The 20,123-nt window shown below is 40.8% G+C and overlaps 1 protein-coding gene across 2 annotated transcripts in view; it reads left to right on the top strand.

Moving 5' to 3' along the window:
- RYK (receptor like tyrosine kinase) overlaps positions 1–20,123 on the top strand; it is a 64,641-nt gene that overhangs the window by 20,079 nt on the left and 24,439 nt on the right. The window contains exons 3-9 of one of the 2 annotated variants that reach the window (XM_037407031.1): positions 799–898; positions 2,060–2,194; positions 4,462–4,518; positions 5,962–6,106; positions 9,952–10,052; positions 12,997–13,122; positions 16,412–16,498. In XM_037407031.1, the coding sequence (XP_037262928.1) occupies positions 835–898; positions 2,060–2,194; positions 4,462–4,518; positions 5,962–6,106; positions 9,952–10,052; positions 12,997–13,122; positions 16,412–16,498 (715 nt within the window). In that variant the 5' untranslated portion in view covers positions 799–834. Of the gene's footprint in view, positions 1–798; positions 899–2,059; positions 2,195–4,461; positions 4,519–5,961; positions 6,107–9,951; positions 10,053–12,987; positions 13,123–16,411; positions 16,499–20,123 lie in introns of both variants that reach the window. The other variant, XM_037407030.1, reaches the window with a different exon arrangement.

Raw genomic sequence — 20,123 nt, 5'->3', positions numbered from 1 at the left:
TGAGCTTGTAGTCCTGATTCCATTATTGTGATTGCACTGTTTGACATTGTGCTAACTTTGTAGGATGGGTGTAGTGCAGTTTATAGGAGCTCAGAAACTGGGTTGTGTTTCTGCCCTTGGGATCTTGACTGAAGAATAAATTGATAACATAACTGTATCCTATTATGTGTTGGAGGGGTGGCGGAGAAACTAATGGGGCAAAGAAAGTCCAACCAAATTCCTTTAACTGAGTGTGGAGGGATAGTATGAGTTTCCAACAGGAGCTTATGACAATAGATCCGGTACTTTTCTTGAATGAGTATTTGCAGAATCAGCTTCTTAAGTGGAAACAAAATCTTGACTGTAGTTGAATAAACTTTGTAAGAATTTTGGCTGTGTAGTTTATAAAACTGACTAGAGGATGAGATTTTTTTTTTTAATTCCTATGGTTTTCACAAACTGCCTTTCAAACAAGTAAGTTTAAAGCAAGTGAGGTTTGTGGTGTGTGGGTTTGGTTTTTTTTTGTTTTTGTTTTTTTTTTTTAATACAGCACTTTAAATTCTGCCCCAAATTTTAAAGAATGATTTCAAGACTGGCTTCTATTTTGGATTTCTTAAACTGAACTGTCACAGAAGTCTGATATTTAGACTTTATACAAGAAACTTTGGATATGGACACCTAAAATCACCAGCATTCTTTGAAAATAAGATACAGGTTTTTTCTTTAATTTCAAGAGGAATTATGAAAAGGTACGCAGCATTTCTTTTTACTACTGTAGAGATTTCTTACGTGTTTTCTGTCTCCCAACTGTTATTACAGGTTGAGTATAAACTGGGATTTCAGGTAGATAATCCCATGGCTATGGCTATGCCCCAGGCCAACATTTCTCTACAAGGAGAAGTTCCTCGCAGCCTTTCAGGTAAAGTCCCCACCCTCCAAAAGTGCACAGCTAGTGCTGATACTAATACTGATTTCTGGTGGTACTTTTGTTTTTTCCAGGATGTGTGTAGTGCTGTGTAAGAGCATAATTTTTCTCTAGTAAACATAATATGTTTACAGGCCTTCTGCAACAGTTACGACATTGCTAAAAGGGTATTCTACAGTGAGACTACTAGTCTGAGATGATAATTTTTTCACCTTGTTTATTGGAGCACAGAAATTTTCCTGGAAGGGAAACATGATTTTTGATGTGTAAGTGCACACACAAGGTTCCCATTCTCTTTTCAACAATAATAAACAACAATTGCATGGATTTTAAAATCCACACCTTTTAATTTCTCTAGCTTATAAAGATGACATTTCAGGATGTGTGGGTGGGAGTTAATACATTAAAGTGTTTATGGTAAGTTTAAGACTGAGAAAACTATTTTGTGTCTATGCCAGCTCCTCCATAGAATTTATACTGGATACAGTTGCATCTTTTTCAGAAAATGTGCAAATTCATTCTTGTTCAAGTGTGATTCCTCACTGTCTTGTGCTCTTTTAGATACTCAAGGGGCAATAAAATATATTGATGTTTTGGTTGTGTACCACTTCTTTGTGAAAGTAGGCACTGGGGAATTAGGCTTGTTGTCTGCTCTGTTGGCATAAATAGTACTGGTATATAAACTGGAAACTAAATAATGTCATATTAGTTTTAAGTTTTGATTCCAGTCAGATTTGCAGAGACCAAAATATTTAAACCCAGTGGTTGTGAAGAAAGTTCATCTTCATAGCACTTGAAAAAGCAATGAGTAAAACTGTAAAACTAAATTTTCTGGTTTTCTGTGATAACTGAGGTTTCTCTTGTGACGGCACTCTAACTAATGGATGACTAACAGTCATTTATCCACAATTACAGTTTTAGTAATCTGTAAACTTTTAATATAACTCATATTAATTTAAACTATGTGCCCTTTAATGCTTGTCTGAAATGACAAGGCACTGAAGACTAGAATAGCATTTCTTAATAGCAGGTTCTTAAAAAATGTACATTATAAACATAATTTGAAAAGACTCTTATTGTTTAAATGTTATTTCACCACAATGTCTGATAAGTGCTTGAAGTTAATTGTAATGCTGATATGTTCTCTGTTTGCAGTGTTCCGTGTTGAACTCTCCTGCACTGGCAGACTTGACTCTGAGGTCACAATACTAATGCAGCTCAACTTGACAATTAATTCATCAAAAAACATCACAGTTTTAAATTTCAAACGAAGGAAAATGTGCTACAAAAGTAAGACATTAAGTTTCAAATACTAAAAAGCTTTTACTGTTGAAGTATCTTAGGAAAAAGGAGTGTTAAGGTATATGATCCAGGACAGGAGTAACAGTTCCTGAGAGTAAATGTCGGAAAGGATGGGAAGAAACCAGGTAACATTTTGCCTTTCAGAGATGAATGGGGCCGTTTGGTAAAAGCAGAAGCTGATGGATGAAGCAATTCCCCAAGCATTCTGCTGCATTGACTGACCTTTTGACATATGTAGCAAAAAGCATTTTCCCTGTTGTGCTTGGAAGGAACTAGTTTACTCAAAACTGCAGCACTCTCATGAATATTGAAATTGATCTAAGAATTACCATCAAAATCTACTTAGTTTATAAAGTGTGATAAACTAAAAATTGGCTATTAGTAAATGTAAGCAGGTGTTCGTCTTTCAGACTTGGAGTACAAAGTGATCCTCATACCTAATGCAGACTTCAAGAAAGCCCCGATGGACTCTTCTGTGTTTTGCCTTGGGAATCTGCAAGCCCAACTTATTCCTGGATTGTTGCTATCTCCTGTTGCTGCTTCCTAGAAGTATTTTCGTAGGCATCAGAAGAAAATTATTTTGGAGAATGCCAAGAACTGTACCCTCCTTAAAAATGGCTGTGGTGTTCTGTTCTCAGGCAGCATTTGAGGATGGCCACCTTTCTATTTACATGCTTCTCCTGGCTCTATTCAGTTTACTTGGAGCATTTGAGGACAGTAGTTGGCTTTTTGGAGGCAGGTTTGTCACTGCTCTGAGGTATGGAAGTCTAAGGATGAACTTCTGCAAGGTGTGAGTGAAAGAGCTAGCCTGGCTGTTTTAGCACATGTGATAATCATGTTTCATGCATGGATGGTACAGGAAGACCAGTCTGAATTTGAAGTCTATCTCTAGTGAAAATGGAGGTCTTGCTGATAATGTTGACATTTTTACTGTCATGTTTTCCTAGGTACTTTTTAAAATGTTCTAAGTGGGGGAAATCGGCACTGCTTACGCATTCATACCTTATTGTGCTGCTGAATGTGCAGAAGAGGTTTCCTTAGGCACCACACAGTTATCTGGGTGTGTGAGTGAGCCACTTCCTAAATTATGCAGAAGTGATTCCTACAAAGACCATGTTTCTGTGGGTTCATAAAAATGTCAATGACTTTTTTTGATGTGTGTTGATTGGTATAGAACATCTGAGGATTTCTGATTTCATTTAATGCATAAGTTAACAGTATGCAGGAACTTGCTAGCGGTTTTGCTTAAGGCATTCATAATAGTTCCTCTTACAGTTAAAAAAAGGGAAAATAGGAGGAAAAACCCAGATACTTCTTTTTCCCTCCCTTCCGCCAGATTACTTTTTTCACAAGTTTATCAGGCTGAATGGGTGTACTAAGGAGTTGGAAGAGGCTGTGCTGGGGAGGAAGCAGTTCTTCATAGCTGGGAGCAAGAAGGGGGCTGTGCAAGTGGGTCTGCGCCTTCACAGCCACAGAAGTCCACTGTGGTGCCTCAGCTGTGTGTGAACCTCAGTGAGATTCATGTGAAGTAAACTCCACAGCCTGCGTTCCCACTGCTCCTTTTGGGTTGCGATGAGTCTGGTCACTTTAGAAGGGGGATAAATCTTCCTTAAGGACTACTTTCACACAGGAACCTGAGTATTTTCCTCATGCCTTTCGTTCCATATTTATGGGTATTTAAATAGGCATTACCTTTTTCATCCTTCACTTTCAAAAGACTCATAACTGTAGCATCAGTTGAGAAGGAAGAGTGCCCATGGCAGCACTCTAACTTCTTCCTAGGATAAGTTCTGGAGCCAGAATTTCTTCCAAAAGGTCAGGGTAGTATTGACTGAACATTCAAGAAGTTATTTTCTATACTGTAGTAACTGATTCTGTGAGGTCTTTGTTGTTTAGTGTCTTAGCATACACTCATATACCCTGCATCTCCTCTTTTTGCTGTCTGCTGCTTTGGGCTTTGGTGGACGAGCTGGAGGGTTTTTTGAGGTAGGTGGATTCAGTAGGTTCAAGCACAGCCTCAATGGACATGTCTGTCAGTGGTGAAATATATCTGACCCATGTGTCTTAAGTGTGATTTTTATTATACAGTGGTTAGGTATTCAAAACGGAAATCTAGAGATAACTGTAGTCTTTAAGTCAGCTCACCTATTTGGAAAAGCAGACTTGTTTTTCCATAAATAAGGCAATTGACTTCCTGTGAAGGGCTACAGTAATAAATGTATACCAGACTTAATGGTTTTCTCTGATCTGTTTAGAGCTTGAACCAGAAGCAAAATCTCCGACATCTGATAAAAACAGCAGCAAGGCTATCTGTAAGTAATTCAGAGTGTACAGCTTTGGGTATAAAAAATGAAAAACTTCTGATGTTCTTTCGGTTTCCACAGCTTTCCCTATGAAAATGTTCCCCAGGTAGTCTGTACTATACCCAGTATTTTAGTGGAGTTGTTTGTAATTAATTCTTTTAACTGGGTATATATACTATTGAAGGGGAAAAAGCCCTATTCCAAGTCTCCTAACAACTTTTTTTTTTTAATCACATCTTAGGTAGGTGCTCTGGTTTCTGTACATGACTGTGATCTATTTTCTTGACTTTAGGACCTGTCCGATTTGCTGCTTTAAAATTGCCAGTATTGAATGAATAGGATGAGGTAGTTCCTTTTAGTCATTCCTTCTCTAGCTGAAAATACTATCGACTGTGCTCTGCCTCTGCAGTACTCCAAAATGTAAACGTTTTTGCCAGGACGCTTTTGGAAAGCAGTGGAGCGCATTGCTGTTTTCTCTCTACCACCTGTTGTCTCTTCCAGGGCGATTGTTCTCCACGATGCATGATTTAAAATTGGGGCTGGCTGGGGCTACTGCCTCTTCCTGCCTCCAGTCCCGCTGCGCACGCTGCTGTTTAGCACCAGCTCAGGGCTAGTGCAGCAGGCAGCCCTCTGCTGCCCAGCTGCAACTGCAGAATTCTGCCCTAAAATGCGCAGCAGTTGAGATTTCTTTTTCAAAAAAGGAGGATTAACTGCCCTGTTAACACTGCTGCATTACGATTCAGGTCAGGGGGCTGTAATCCACCCATCGTACCCTAAAATCAGGAGGGGAAGCTGATGTTGTGTGCTCTGGTACATTCAGTCAGTGACTAAGCACGCTATCACACTCCATCTAGGTATTAATCTCATTTTATTTACTGTATCGGTGTGTGTCCTGGAGTGCAGGTGACTCCTGCTCTTCCAGCCCCAACAAGCAAGTCTGTGCCACTTGCTGCGCTGGGGCTCAGCTGAGCTGGAGGCAAGGTTTGTCCGTGCTCCTACTGTGTTTGCAGCATGGGAGCCATGGAGGAGGGTTGAGGGGTTGTGCGAGGTAGAACTGGCAGGACTAACAAGTCCCTTTTAGAGCATTTTAGGAGGGTCCTGGCTGGCTTTTATCCTTCAGTAGGAACCTTCCTTTTGTCTCAGTGAATAAATGGAGGCATAGGGTGGCTTGCTGGGCCTTGCCCTGCTTTGCTGCAGCAGGAGCTGTGGTGGCCACTCTTCTGGGGTCACTTCTGCCGGCCAGCTGCTGTTCCCTGCTCTGCCAGACCTGGGTGGCAGACACCAGGGGCAAGTCTGGGGACAGCAGCACTGCCCTCCTGACATGTCAGCCTGCTGGGAGCTAGCAAAATGTTGTTTGTTTTGTGGTTTGTTTGGGTTTTTTTGTTGTCTTTTTTTTTTTTATTTGGATTTTTTCTGATAAAAGTTCATTAACTTTACACCTCTCTATTTCAGTTGATCCTGTCAATGCCGCTCCCACCACTTCTACCCGTGTGTTTTATATCAGTGTAGGTGTATGCTGTGCTGTTATATTCCTGGTGGCCATAATACTAGCTGTCTTGCATCTCCACAGCATGAAAAGGATAGAGTTGGATGACAGGTATGTATTCAAGCATTTCAAGTGCATTTCTGGAACATGTTTACTCAGATTTGTAGGAGTTCTGGTCGCAAAATGAGCATTCTGTAGTATTTGCTCTTTTGGTGTCAAGCTGTAGCAATTACTACCATTGTAGAGTTGTGGTAAGCGCTGTAGTGCAGAAAGGCAGCAGTCGCAGGTGCTCTGCGATTTGTGGGGTGGGAGGGTTGTGGCTGTTGAGTTTTTGCCAGAATAGTTGTGTGGAAGACACACAGTGAAGAAATTTGGGCAGAATCAGATCTACAGGGATTGTCAGGACTGAAGAAAGATTTGATAGATGCCTGGCCTCACTGAAAGTATTTGTTTATTACTGACTTCTACAAGAGATAGAATTTCAGTCTTCTCTATTTTGACTGATTTACCAGTATTTGGCCTTAGGGTTAAGTCTGGGGATTACCACTGGTTGGCTATAAAGCAGAAAATGCGGTGTTCTTCCAAATGTATTTTCAATCCAGGCAAACCAAGTTGGCACGTGCTTGTGAAGAGGACTTGTAAGATGAACCCAAGGGCAGTGCGGTCAGCTGAGTGGGGATTAAACACCAAGGTGGAAGGGAGGCAGAAAAGGCAGGTGGAGGCTCCGCTGAGGCTGTGCGAACAGGCTGTGTCAGATGCAACTGTTCAGAAACAGCCAGTTTTGAAACTGAATACTTTGGAAAACAGTCAGTCCTGTGGGTGGTCACCTGTGTTGAAAGCATATTTCGAACCATTTCTGTTCCTGCCTGCAGTCTCTCAGAGTACCTCTATCTTTTAACTTCCCCTCTATCCATTCATCTGTTTTGTTTCTTTTCGTTTTTCTTTCTGCCGTTCACTCCTCTGGTGTCCCCAGACCACTTGGTTTTTGGGGGATGTCGGTGTACTAAGTAGTAAGGCCTTCTCAAGGCCTGATGATCTAACCGAATGACTTGCCAGCTTTCCTCAATTCACTTGTGCCTGTCTACTAAGGGTTTTTAATAAATAGGTGTTAAGAGATGTGCAGCTTGCTTTAATTCAGAAAGGAAAAGCATTACGTTTATAGAGTGTGTGAATAGTGTCATCTATGAGTTTTTGAGAGACTCTTAGCCTAGCAGTGTGATCAGATGTCCCTTCATCCACTCCACTGTACTTGATTTCTGAGGAGATACAAGCTAAAAATTAATCTGATGTTAATACTCTGTGGTTTGCAGGTATTAAAGACTTTGCTCTACATCAGTATATGGCTGCCTGATAATTTTTGTGGTATTTGTGCAGATTTAGTTCTTCAGAGAGCAATGGGATGACTTGGTTTTTTGAGCCCAAAGGTGCCTGACCTGGCAAAGCCTTGCACGGGCTCCTGGGTAAGAGCTGTAGTCAACTAGTATGGTAGCAAAGGTGTAACAGAGGCAAAATATGCCTGAAAATCAGGATCTGTGGAGTTTTGTTTTCCAAACGGGTGGTGTGCACAGGAGCCAATGAAGAGACTGTGAGGTGATGTTTCCTGCTTTGTTGAGAAACTGGTTCAGAATTTAACCTCAGTGTTAGGCACTAGCATTACATATGATCAGTGACTGCTTGTTGTAGCATCTAGTCAAGAAATTCGTGAGAGAAGAAACAACTTTTGATTTGGTTTTGAATAACAAGCTCCAAAACGTTGATCTAAAGGGGTTCTGCATCGAAGATAACATCATTAGGGTTAACGACCTCCCAGGAGCAACAGAGGCTGAAAAACCCACTGCTGTTGCTCTTAATTTCAAAAACCAGAACTAAATAAAAATGAGGAAGGCTGTTAAATAGAAACTGAAGCCAGGCAGCTGAGTTTACAGGCTGCACATGGACTATTTAAGAACGTTGTATTCAAAGTTCAGAGCGAATGCTTGCATGCCTCCTATCAAAGCACTTGAAAAAGTGCCAAAGAAAGTTGGCATGGCTTGACAGTGGGGTAGTGGAGGTTATTAAAAGCAAGGAGGCACCATTCAAAAAGCTGACATAGTATGCAAGTGAGAAAACTAAGAAAGCTCATAAACGTGAGCAAGTTAAACCTAAGAAATGGAATGAAGCCAACCCAAAAGGTAGTTTGTCAAACTTGCAACAGGCATAAAAGGAATAATTCCTTTTTCAAACTTGCCTACAGCAGGAAGCCAGCCAAAGAAATCTGTAGGGCTAGTAGGTGATCAAGTTACAAAAGGAGTTTCCAGCCATAGCAGGGAAATGAAATGCAAGTTCCGCATGAGTGTTTAATGCAGTGACCATGCCAGGACGCTTCTTTCTGGGGAACTCACTGAGGAGTGGATCATATTGAAGCAGCTTGTAGATGCAATAGTGTGAACAGTTAAAAGAAGCAGTAGTAAGTTGCAGGTACCAGAGAATATTCATTCAAAAACTCTAAAGGAATTTAAAGTGGAGTAGTTAGGCCACCAACTGCAGCTTTTACTTACATGCTAAAAACTGTGCTGGAACCCTACACCTGGAAGAGAGTGAATGTGGGAAGAACTTTAAAAAAGGTTTCCAGAGAGAGATTGAGGCCAGCTATAAATCAGTAAGCCTGACATTTGTGTTATGAGAATTAGTAGATTCTGTTCTAAAGAAAAAATTCAGCAGGTGCACCTGTAATTATGGTACAGTGTGGAAGAGCTGACTTGGCTTTCTTTTCTTTTAAATGAAGTCTTGCTTCAGAGCTATCAGTGGTCCTTAAGGGCATCGCCAAGCATGTCTAAAAATGCTACAAGGATGGCTAGTACTGCTTGGTCAGTGCTCAATAGCAGCCCAAGAAGCAAATGGAATGTTGATCATTTGCCAAGGCAGAGGGTTATACCCAAACCCAATCTCTTCTTTGTTCTCCCAATGCAGTCAGCAGTAGTGGAGAAGCTTTCGAGTTCCAAAGAAGGCGGGGATGATTGTGTGTGTTTGGGAGGGACATCAAAAAAGCTTTTCCTGGCCTTGCCGTCTGAGGTAGTGACAAATACTGCCTTGCCTGCAAACTTTCTCACCTGTTTTTAGGCTGTTGCAGCTACAACTACTTTTTTGTAGGATTTTGTCTTGAGGATAAGACAAAACATCCTGCTGTGGTTTAAGCTATGGTTTCCCAGTCTCTTGAATACTATGTGCAGCTATGGTCCTTCTACTCAAACAAAATATCTCAAAAGCACATTGTAAGTGGCCCTGGAAGGAGCAACAGGTATCCGTAGAGGGAGGAATGACGAAGTAGGCTAAGGCAATTTGGTCTGTAACAGAGAGCTGAGAGAGGTACAGTGGTACAGGGCAAACGGCCGTTTGCAACAGTGAACTAGGGAATACCTTTTTGATATTTGCACCAGCACAGGAACTAAAGGGCAGCAGATGGAGCTAGCAGCTGGCATGCCCAGAGCAAGCAAGAGGAGATCACTCTGGCTGAAAAACCTGGTTAAGCTTTGCGGAGTGTTACAGGTGCCTCTCGGTTTGGCTGAGACTACTGCTTTCAAACTGTTGTAGTCGTTGATTCTCAACAGGAAGTTGGTACCATGAAATAAATGCATATAAATCTTCCCTGGGACATAACAGGTTTTTTGCTTCTGGTATGACAGTGGTTCTTGCCATAAATGTGTTGTCACCTTGATTTTTCAAATGTGGGGAAGAAGCACTGGCAAATGGAGCAAATTCTGCAAAGCAAATAGGAGGAAGTTGTTCATGCTTAAATAACAGAAGTGCCAAGATTTTTGAGTTACCTGAAATACGTTTTAATGTGTGAGAGACTTCAAAAATGCCATTCTTTCAAAATCTAGCTTGGAAAATGTTCTGGTTTTAACTTTGATTATTTAACTTCGAATTCATTACAGTGACAAGCAGTCATGTCTGTGTCCAATTTTCTTTTAAAACAGCATTAGTGACAGCAGTAGCTCACAAGGGTTATCCCAGCCTTCCACACAGACGACACAGTACTTGCGCGCTGACACACCGAATAATGCAACGCCAGTAACCAGTAAGTGTTAATCTAATTACGGACCATTGCAACAGACACTCTTGGACACAGCTGGAGTATTTGTTGATAGGGGTCACACCAATTCAGTATCAAGTAGAAGAGAATAAATAATCTGGCTCTGTCAGTTTGCACCTCGAGTTAATGTGCTGTGTGGTTTTATCCAGCCATGCCATAGTCAAGATTGAAGCCTCCTTAAGTTCTGGGGCCCAGCAGTCATCATATGAGCATGATACTGTGTTTTATCTGACAGGGTATTCTCCCTGCACACAGATCAGTCAGCCAGAAAGGCTTCACCAATATCTGTGCAGCATCTGTTTGCTTAACACTGGAAAGAAGCTGCCTTATGTAGTCCAAGCAGAGGGTGGTATAGAACTGGAAGAGATAACAGCAAGTGGAAGTATCCACCTAGCCCTAGGATCAGTTCCTGAGTGGACAACAAAGCAAGTGATGTCATCATATGTATTACTGATGATTGTGTTATTCTTTTCATCTCATTGCTGCAATGCGCAATGGAAATGAATGGGCAAAAAAGCTTTACAAGGATGATACATTCATTATATCATTTTATTTACAGTTTGCTTCAAAGAACATGAAATAGTAAAAAAGAGAGTGAATTAAAAGGAAGGGTGGCAGTGGTTTATATACTCTGATAGACTGATCTGGTACCAGATACTAGCTGTGTTCAGTGTTAATTCTGTAACTGCTGAAGGTATTTATTATGTGTGGAATGTTTGCTCCTCTAATTATTGTCTGTCTGCTCTAGCATCGCTCCAGGGAAGGGACTGTTCAGACTGTAGGGAAGCCAGGCAGTGCAGGGAGACACTTGGGTTGCCCAGTTCCTTGGCAGTTGAGTCTCATTGGACTGACCATGAGCCTTTCTTTTCTGCTGAACCAGGCAAAAACTGACTTCTTTTGTAGAGTGATGGGTTTTTGGTAGGCTCAGGTCTCTGAACTGGCTTGTAGCCTAACTGTATGAGCACCAAGGTTGGTGCTTGGGAGGGTACAGGTCTACATGGCTGAGCAATGGAGGAGGGTAGGACTTAGCCCATACTCAACTGGCTTGAGTAGCTGCTGGAGAGCCTGCGTTAAAAGATCTGAAGTGAGGTAAGGGTTTATGTTACAGAGTGAGAAAAATGGGGAAGCCCAGCCAGAGGAACAAACTATCTCTCTGTTAAGTTCAAATTGCTGTTTTTCTCAGGGTGGGAACTACCAGACTGGAATACTAGTACCCTGGCACTCCTGACCTTGTCAGAAGTACAAATTAAATGATTCCTGTTTTCATCTGCTGCCACCAGTGATTTTTCTGTTCTGTAATGCTCAACAGAATCATAGAATCATTTAGGTTGGAAAAAACCTTTAAGATCATTGAGTTTTGCATTAATTAGCTGCAGTGACTTTGTTCAGCAATCTAATGAGTAGAAAACCCAAGACAGATCTGTTATTTTGAGCTAGATAAATGCAATGATTAATTCCTTTTTTTTTTGGTTTTATTTTTTTTGTTAAAAAGCAGCCAATAAGACCCAAAAATCTCTCCCATTGTCTTCTGGTTGCACTTAGTAGTGGTACTGATGATCCCAATTCCTGAGGCAGCACTGCAGAAATGTCATGATTACTGTTCATCCCTACTGTGTTTTCCTGTTTCCTTCCCAGGCGTGGAAGCAGGTGTTAGCCTAAGAATGGACTGTAACTTTGGGAAAGTTTTGCCTGCCTTCTAAGCTGTACAATATCCCCTGAAAAAAAAATAGACCTTTTTTGTCATTAGTTCATTTTTTCCCTTTCAAAGAGCTGCCTTTAAAATTTATTTAGTAGAAGGATTAATATAAATATATATCTGTATATACTATATAAATATTAAAAACGTATACACACATATATAATATCAAGAAAAACTCTTCCACAGAGTTTGGAAGAGACCTACCTTAGCATGCAACTGATTTTTGAGCTGGTTTTCCCTCTTGCCACCTGAAGTCATCTCCCAGCTTTTTATTTTCCACCTCTTATCCCAAGATCCTGTTGTGCTGCTGATGTCCTGTCACCTTGGGTTTTGGGTTTACCCTCTAAGTGACCGCCATTTGATTAATTTGAATATGATCCCTGGAAACTCCTTAGCTGAGCCTCTGACAAAAGGGGAGAAGACCAAGCCCATAGTGATGATTAAACCCTCCTCACCTTGGCAAGAGTGGTAACCACTATGCCACATGGCACCTGTTTGCTGTGTTCAGTCCTCATTGTTTCAGAATGTCTCTTACCTTTTTTTGGGACACCCCTGTCGCAGAGGAAATGGTGAAAACAAATAGAAGAAGAAAAAAGGTTGGATGCATAAAATAAACCGGAAGAGCATTCTTAGTCCTTCCACAGTCATATTAACTTTGTTTTCAGTAATATTTAAATTATGGAGGGAAAAAAATCATGAAAGTAATTCTCAAGATTTCTCTAATAATTCTTAAACTTGCACAAAAATATTCAGGCCTTTCTGACTACATTAGTGTCTCTAGATATCGAGAAGTACCAGAAGAGGGCACTGGTAGTTTGGTTATGTCCTGCTGCGGTAAGGCATCCTCCTCGCTCCAAGTCTTCTGACAGTCTCTGACCGAGGTCTTCATTTCCTTGTTAAGGGCAGTGCAGTGTTGCGTTAATTGGCCTCAGTACGTAAGGAGTTTTGTTAACTTGTTGTTAATAATGAGTCTTGATTGTGCGACACTCCACAGAATTCCTGCGTGATTTTTTTTTTGTTTCCCTGCAGATAATTATGTTCACACATGACTTCTCTTGTGTTTTCTGTTGTTAAATACTATAATCTTTTTAAGATTAATACATAATCTTTTAAAGTACATGCTGCTTGCATGTCTTTATACCTGTAGGTGGTGCTGAGGTGAGGCAATGTGCTTGTGTTCTCATTATAAGGGTATTTATATTGGTTTGTTTGGCTCTGCTGGCTCCTCAGGTTATCCTACATTACGGATAGAGAAGAATGATCTTAAAAGCGTCACTCTAATGGAAGCAAAAGCCAAAGTGAAGGACATAGCCATCTCCAGGGAGAGGATAACTCTAAAAGATGTGCTCCAAGAAGGTATTTACAAGACTCAGCCACTTGCTGCTGTAACGTGGTGTATATATATATATAGTTACAGTTACAGCTAGGTTTTTCTGAAACTAATCGTGGATGACGTTTCTGATCTTCATAGCTTTGGAGGAGAATGATGAATGATGTTTGCATTTGGGGTGTGTGGGGGTGGGGAAAGCAGGTTCCAGAATTCATTAGAACGGGGGAGCGACTAATTGTGTTCAGTAAATCATTCAGCTTGTCTGTCGTAATAATCTGGTCTTTTAAATAAAGGAAAGGGTTAGATGGCTAAGGAATGAGGTAATCAGTTAGGGCTTTAAGTGGCAAAGTAACTTACTTGGGTGAGTTACTGCATGAGAGCTTCACTGTACCAAAAAAAAAAAACCCAAAAAACAATCAAATTAAACAAAACCACAAAGCCCAGAAAAACCTCAGTTGTCTAAACTCATAATCACAATTTGATCACTTCTTTGGAAATCTAATTAGCAGATGCAACATTTACAGCTCTGATGTGAAAAATTCAGAGATTACCTGATACTTTTGTCTTGTTTAATGTTTACTTTGGAAATGTTCATGCACAACATTCATTGTGCATGTTGATGCACAATTTGCATCCTGTTGATGCTGAATTTGGGAAATGAGCTTAAGTATTTTGGGGGTTTTGTCATTAATCTTTACTGCTGAACTTCAAGTCTGTGTTCCCTGAGCCTCATGAGAAATCAAAATTTCCATAGCTGGAGATCAGAGATACTCATCCTTTGGAGGTAGAGCTGCTAAATGCTTTGCGTTACTGTCTGCAGAACAATGGGAGGATGCTAACACTCCCCATTTAATGTATGTCTCTAAATCTCTAAGGAGGTAGCTTTGTGCTCAGCTCCAATGTTGGTTCTGCAGAAAGCTTCCTTTGCATGCTGGATACGCAGTGTGTTCCTTTGTGCTGTCTGTTGCCTGTAGCTGTGACGTTAGGAGTCATCTGATGACTAGAAGTGACTCAGTGCCACAGCTATACTTCAGCCATTTAGCACTGAGTGATGGAGCTGCCCTGTTGTGTGAAATGCGGCTTAAACAGCTGTCAAATGCATTGTGGACCCAGTTAATAATGGGATCTTGTTTCTTGGCCTCAGCTGTTTTTTGAGTCTGTTGGAATCTTTAAAAGTTAGTCAGAGGACTAGAAGACGGAACCTGATGAACAGTCATCAGTTTTAGTTCATGATCATAACAGAGTTGAGCCTCTGTCATCTAAGAACAAAAGAGTTTCAGAGAGGAAGAAGCAACTAATAGAAATGTCTGCGTAAAATTTTCGGCAGTACCGAAGTGCTGCCAATGGATCTTAAACAGTTTGTAGATTTTGGTCAGAGGTTCATTATAAACTTCAAGTATAAACTTTCCATAATGTAGCTAGCTTATTTAACATTTTAATAATTTAGGAGATTATGGTTCTGCTGTGGTGTAACCAGCTGGAAAATGCAAAGCACCAGGTGTGAGAGTGTGCAAAGGAAGAGGGATCTGTAGGGGCCTTTTGTGCAAGCCCAGCAATACAGCACGTGATTCTGAACCTGCTTCAAGCTCACGCTGTAACAGATGTAAGGCAAAAATGTAGGTGTCAAAGAAAAAAAGGGTTCTAATGGAATAGCTATGGTTTAGCAAATGGAACAGATGTTAACAGTAAATGGACCTTTACTGTTTTCTAGTGAAACAGGGAAACAGCTTAAATGTCCAGTCTGGAATGCAAACAGCTTAATTTGCAAAAAAGCTCAGTGGAGAGCAAGGCAGAAGTAGCATGTTCATGGTGCTGTGTCTGAAAGTTATAGCACACCAGTGATGTACACTTCCTGCTAAGGTGGGAGTCTTTCAGGGTGCTGTTTAAAAAACACAAAAACAAACCCCAAAACAACAAAACCACAAAAACCCAACCAACCCAACAAAAAAACCCACACAGCCCTGAAAACAAAACCCCAAATGGTGGACCATACAGACACGCTATGTTACAGTCTTAGTATGTTGAGATAATGGATCGTGTAAAATTACTTTCTAGCCATACCTGCTGTTACATGCTTCCACGTTCTCTTTAATTCCAGCGCTTACAAATGGGTAGCTTGATACCCTAACATGTTTCAGTACAAGATGCTATCTTCCCTTTGATTTTTATGTCTATCTCTATACTGGAAATAGGTATTTAAGGCACTTTTTTGATGTCTTCAAGAGCCAAGATGGGGGGTGTGTGTGTTAGTTTACTGTGAAATAATTCATGCTGTATATTTATGGTTGCCTTGCAGTCTCCTTGGTTAAATTCCTGCTTAGTGAGATTACAATTTGAAGACCCCAGTCTTGCAGGGTTTACTTGCAGTCCTAGGATAGGTGATATAAGTGTTGTACTGTCCCTGCCTAAGTATTTAAAACCATAATGAGACCCGCACTGCATGCCAGAAGATGCACGACCAGGCTAAGGCAATCCTATCAAAGATCTTTCAACCTAATCAGACAGGACAAATCAACGGGAAAGGGATGTAACATGCGAATAGACTGCATGAAGATGAGGCACACAATTGGTGCCATGGTAATAGTGTGACAGAAAAGCGTTGTCAACCTGACTTTTATAAAAAGTGTGTGTTGCCATACTGCAATCATTCTTACTCCAGCTGTTAATGTAGCTCCTCCTCCTGCAAACAGCATCATTAAAATTTTGTGAATGGAAAAATGCTGGAGACAAAAAACCCTTGAACAAACCCAACACCTTCCAACTGAGGTGAAATAATTGAACAATGTGATACCGTTTATTTCAAACTGCTCCATATGTACTGGTTGGCTGAAACCATTATTTCCTCCTGACCATTGCAAAAAAAAATTCATCTTTGTGAGAAATGTTTTGACTGGAGAATTCCAGACTGGCTGGATGAGAAAAGGATGGAGCTAGAGTGTTTAGTGCAGACAGCTGACAAAGACTGAACTGCCACAAATAGACCCCTCATCAGTATTGATGCTTAATTTAACTGGATTCTGCTGCTGTCACTAGTTCACTCTCTCATAGTTGCCCCCCTAAGTTCTAGTTACCTAAACCTTTCAGCGTTTACTGCGTATAGTTGTGAGTCCATCTCGTGCTGGAGAGGTGGTTGGGTTATATATTGTTGCATTAATAGGGCATTCAGGACTTCTGCTTTAACTGCCGTTGTTCCTAACTTTCTGCTGTGGCTGATAGGTTTTAAGGTGGTGTTTTCTTAATAGATATGAAATTCTGATAATGTTACCAGTGTGTTTTAACCACATAATATGTACTAATTGTATGTTCTCTTAATAGGCACATTTGGGCGCATTTTCCATGGGATTCTTATAGAAGAAAAAGACCCCAGTAAAGAGAAGCAAGTTTTTGTCAAAACTGTTAAAGGTATGTTTACATAAAGTAGTGGTTTTATATCCCGTTGTGTGGATTGTGGTGCATGCTGAGTGTATCAAAACTATCTTTAAAAACAAACCCCTCCCTCTCCAAAATATGAAAACGGCTACTTCTTAAAAAGCAAAACCAATTTGGATGTGCCTTCAGCCAGAGAGAACGGAAATCTTATATGGAAGAAAAATGCATGTGTTCTCCACCAGTGCCTTCAATTGGTGTGTCTGGAATACTTTAGCTTATTCTTATAAGTAAAAATTATATTTGGCTTTTTTTTTTCCTCTAGCATGTCATTATTCTTTCCATCCACAGCCCTTTCCCCTGTGAGTTGCTGAAAAAGGCACCTGCAAAACTCTTCTTAAAAATCTAAAAACATGCTGGCTGTACAAAAGATACGGCATAGTTTCTGCCATTTTTAGACTTTGCTACTGAGGCATGAGAATTATCACTTAGAACTTAATTTATACAAATACACCAGCTTTGCAGAAGAAACATGTTGTTGAAGCGATTTAAATCATGGCTGGTAGACTTAAGAAACAACAAGGTAATTATAGATGAAAACCATATTACATATATCCCTTCTCCTACACTCATAATTGTAAGAGTTTTCTAGTAGTTCACAACAGTTCTGCTAAATTCCCTGTACAGTAGTTGCTTCAGTAGTTATTTTTGTCATTTCAATTGGGTGTATTATTGCCTTTGTTTTTTCATTCTACAACTTTTAATTCTTTCTTAAAAAAAATAGGTTCTATAAGAATTTCAACTTGTTTTAATGTTTCTTTGCTTGGCTAGTAATTTTTAAATATACTCATTTTAAAGAAGGTGGGAATTAGTGAAGCTGCTATATTTTGTTGTTGTTGAATTTATTCCGCTACCTATTTATTCTGTGCCATTTTTAAGAAAAACCTATTGTTTTAAGAAAGCAAGCTTTTATTATTCTTGGTATGTTTCTTTGTGGAAAGCCGCTTAGGAGATTATTCACGTTCACTTCAAGGGAAGGAATTTCTTAGACAACCTGGTTTGGAGTAAAAATAGCTGAAAAAAAAGGAGTCCGTATTTCTTGAAACAGTCTGGAGTGGCAGTTTGGGGTGGATGCTGTTGCATGCTTTAGCTGCACGTTGTTCTTGATGCAGGCTTAGCAGGATGGCGTGCTTTGGCTGTAAAGACAGGTCGGTGCCTGATACGATACCTGCCACTCCAACAAACTATGTTGAGTTTAAAAGGTCCAGCTTCTACTATGAGCCAGGTCCCAGCTGTGTGTAATCAACATAGGCAGTGTGAAATTAGCCTCCTTTGCTGCCTAACAAATCCTTACCTCCTAATCTGTCTGGCATGGCTGAACTCTTAACGTGGGAGGGGTACGACAGTGACCTGTGCTCTGGGCAGCAGCAGGGTAACCTGTCTGGGCATCGAGTCGGCCAGCAGAGCGTGATCTGGGCTCTGGAACAGCTGTTTGTGTTTCTGCTAACGTGATTCACGGAGGGTTTAACAATGAGGATTTGCTGCTCTCACTTTTCCTGCACTTTCCTCTTGCACATCCTCGTGGGCATTCCTAGATTCAGAGGGACAGTTAACTCTTGTAGTCACAAGATACTTGCATTATTTCTTCAGGAGTGCCTCTGAGATGGCACGCTTTCATTCTGTAGCACCTCTCCCTGTTGAGTCCAGGGGGGACTTGTGAAAAGTAGATATGCTGTCCCCTTTGGAAGATGTTGGTAGCTAACATTTAGCATGGTGGTAGTAGAACAGTGTCTGCAGAAGTAGTCACAGCCTTAACGAAAGTAATGGTCCCCTTATATAAAGGCAAGCATTTTCCTGTAGTGACTCCTAGCAAGAAGCAGAGTCCTCTATTAAAAAAAAAACAAACCACCACCCCAAAAAGTATGCTAAGTATGCTTCTTTCCATTATTTTGCCAACTTGTCTGAATTCTGTCCTTCTCTGTTGCTCCTCCTTGCTTAACAGCTCTGTCATTTTGATTTTATTGACAGTTCCCCAAAGACTTATCCCTTATCATGTGAGCCTGGTGCTCCTGATGAGGCAGTCTAACCTGGGCATCGTTCACCAGTATTACCTTAATCTGTGCTCCCCTTCACTGTGATATTTGGTGGTTCTCTGCCCCAATTCAGAGTCAACGAATGCTAGAGCTCTTGTGAGCCCCAAAATGATTGTGAGCTAGGGCAATTTGACATCTGTACAGCACTACTCAAGCATGCTTGCTTTTTATAGCACTGGATTAAATGACAAGATAACATTTGTGAAAACAGATCTTAATTTAGCTGCTTCCCATCACCATTTATCTAACTGCTTTACCAGAGTGGGGTTTTCACTCCACTCTTAAAGCTGCATTTCTCCCTTGCAGTGGCTTTTATCTTTGACACAGTGCATGTCTTGATTTCTCTAGCCTTCCCTTTGCAAGGGAAGGATTTTCTGGCTGCAGTGGAACTGGAGGATGGTCTTAAGGGAGTAATGGTATTCATGTAATTGTTGTCTGTAGGGAATTTTTCAGCTTTAAAAAGGATCTATATGGACAAAGCTTATAATAGATTTTGCGGGACACTTGCCTGTGAAATAATACTGGTTTGGGCCGCAGAACGTTGCTAGGAAAATAACTGTAAACATCCCCACTTTCTTAGAGCGTTTCATTTGCAGTGCTAATATTAAGCAGCCTGATCTTCGTACCCTGGCTGTGATAGCTGTGTGTGCAGCTGGGTCATGTAATAAGTTGGGAATCTAATCTGCTTGGGAAAAAAACCCACAACCCTGCAAAAATTCTCTTAACCAGACTTTTTCCTTGATCTTGTTCATTTTGTGACCACACACACTGCTGTTTTGGCACAAACATAGGAGTAGGGCAGGACCACAAAAGTGAGATGGATATGAGAACTATTAAACTGACTTAAGTATCTCTGTTGCTGAAGGCAAGAAAGGAGCTGAGGGCCATGGAAGGGAGAAACAAGGTAAAAAGGCTTTGTCTGTATAGCCAAGTTATCCCCTCCTCCCCCCAAATTAAAAAAAAAAAAAAAAAAGGATGAGCTGCTCCAGAACTGTCTTGTACACTCTGAAATTAATAAAATAAAGTCCAGTGGTACCCTGAATGACAGAAAATCATGGGGAAGGAGCGTGGGTTGTTTCAGGTAATGTGAACTAAAATTATTTCGGCAGATGCTGTGAGGAAGAATAACCTTCTTGAGTGGAAAACCACCTCTTTCTTACCAGGATCAGAGCCTGAGAAACTTGTGATGTTGTTCTGACATTAGGGTGGTTGCTGTGGCTTTAAAGCTGGTATTGCCAATAGAAGAAACCCTTTGGAAGGAGAACACCTAGACATGGCAAATATGATCAGTACACTTGTGCCCAAACTAGAATTTCATATTAAAATCATAATCACTTGGGTTGGAAGGGACCTTTAAAGATCATGGAGTAGTACCTTGCCATGGGTAGGGACATCTTTCACTAGATATGGTTCCTGAAAGCTCCATCCAACCTGACCTTGAACACTTCCAGTGATGGGGCATCCACAGTTTTCCTGGGCAAACCTGTGCCAGTGCCTCACCACCCTCACCTTAAAAAAACAAACAAAAAACCCCAAACAAAACCAACCCAATGCCCCCCAACGGAAAC

Source organism: Falco rusticolus, chromosome 13 (genome assembly GCF_015220075.1).
Source record: "Falco rusticolus isolate bFalRus1 chromosome 13, bFalRus1.pri, whole genome shotgun sequence".
Lineage (NCBI taxonomy): Eukaryota > Metazoa > Chordata > Aves > Falconiformes > Falconidae > Falco > Falco rusticolus.
Note: the sequence above shows the minus strand (reverse complement) of the source record. Positions and strands in the feature narration are given on the sequence as shown.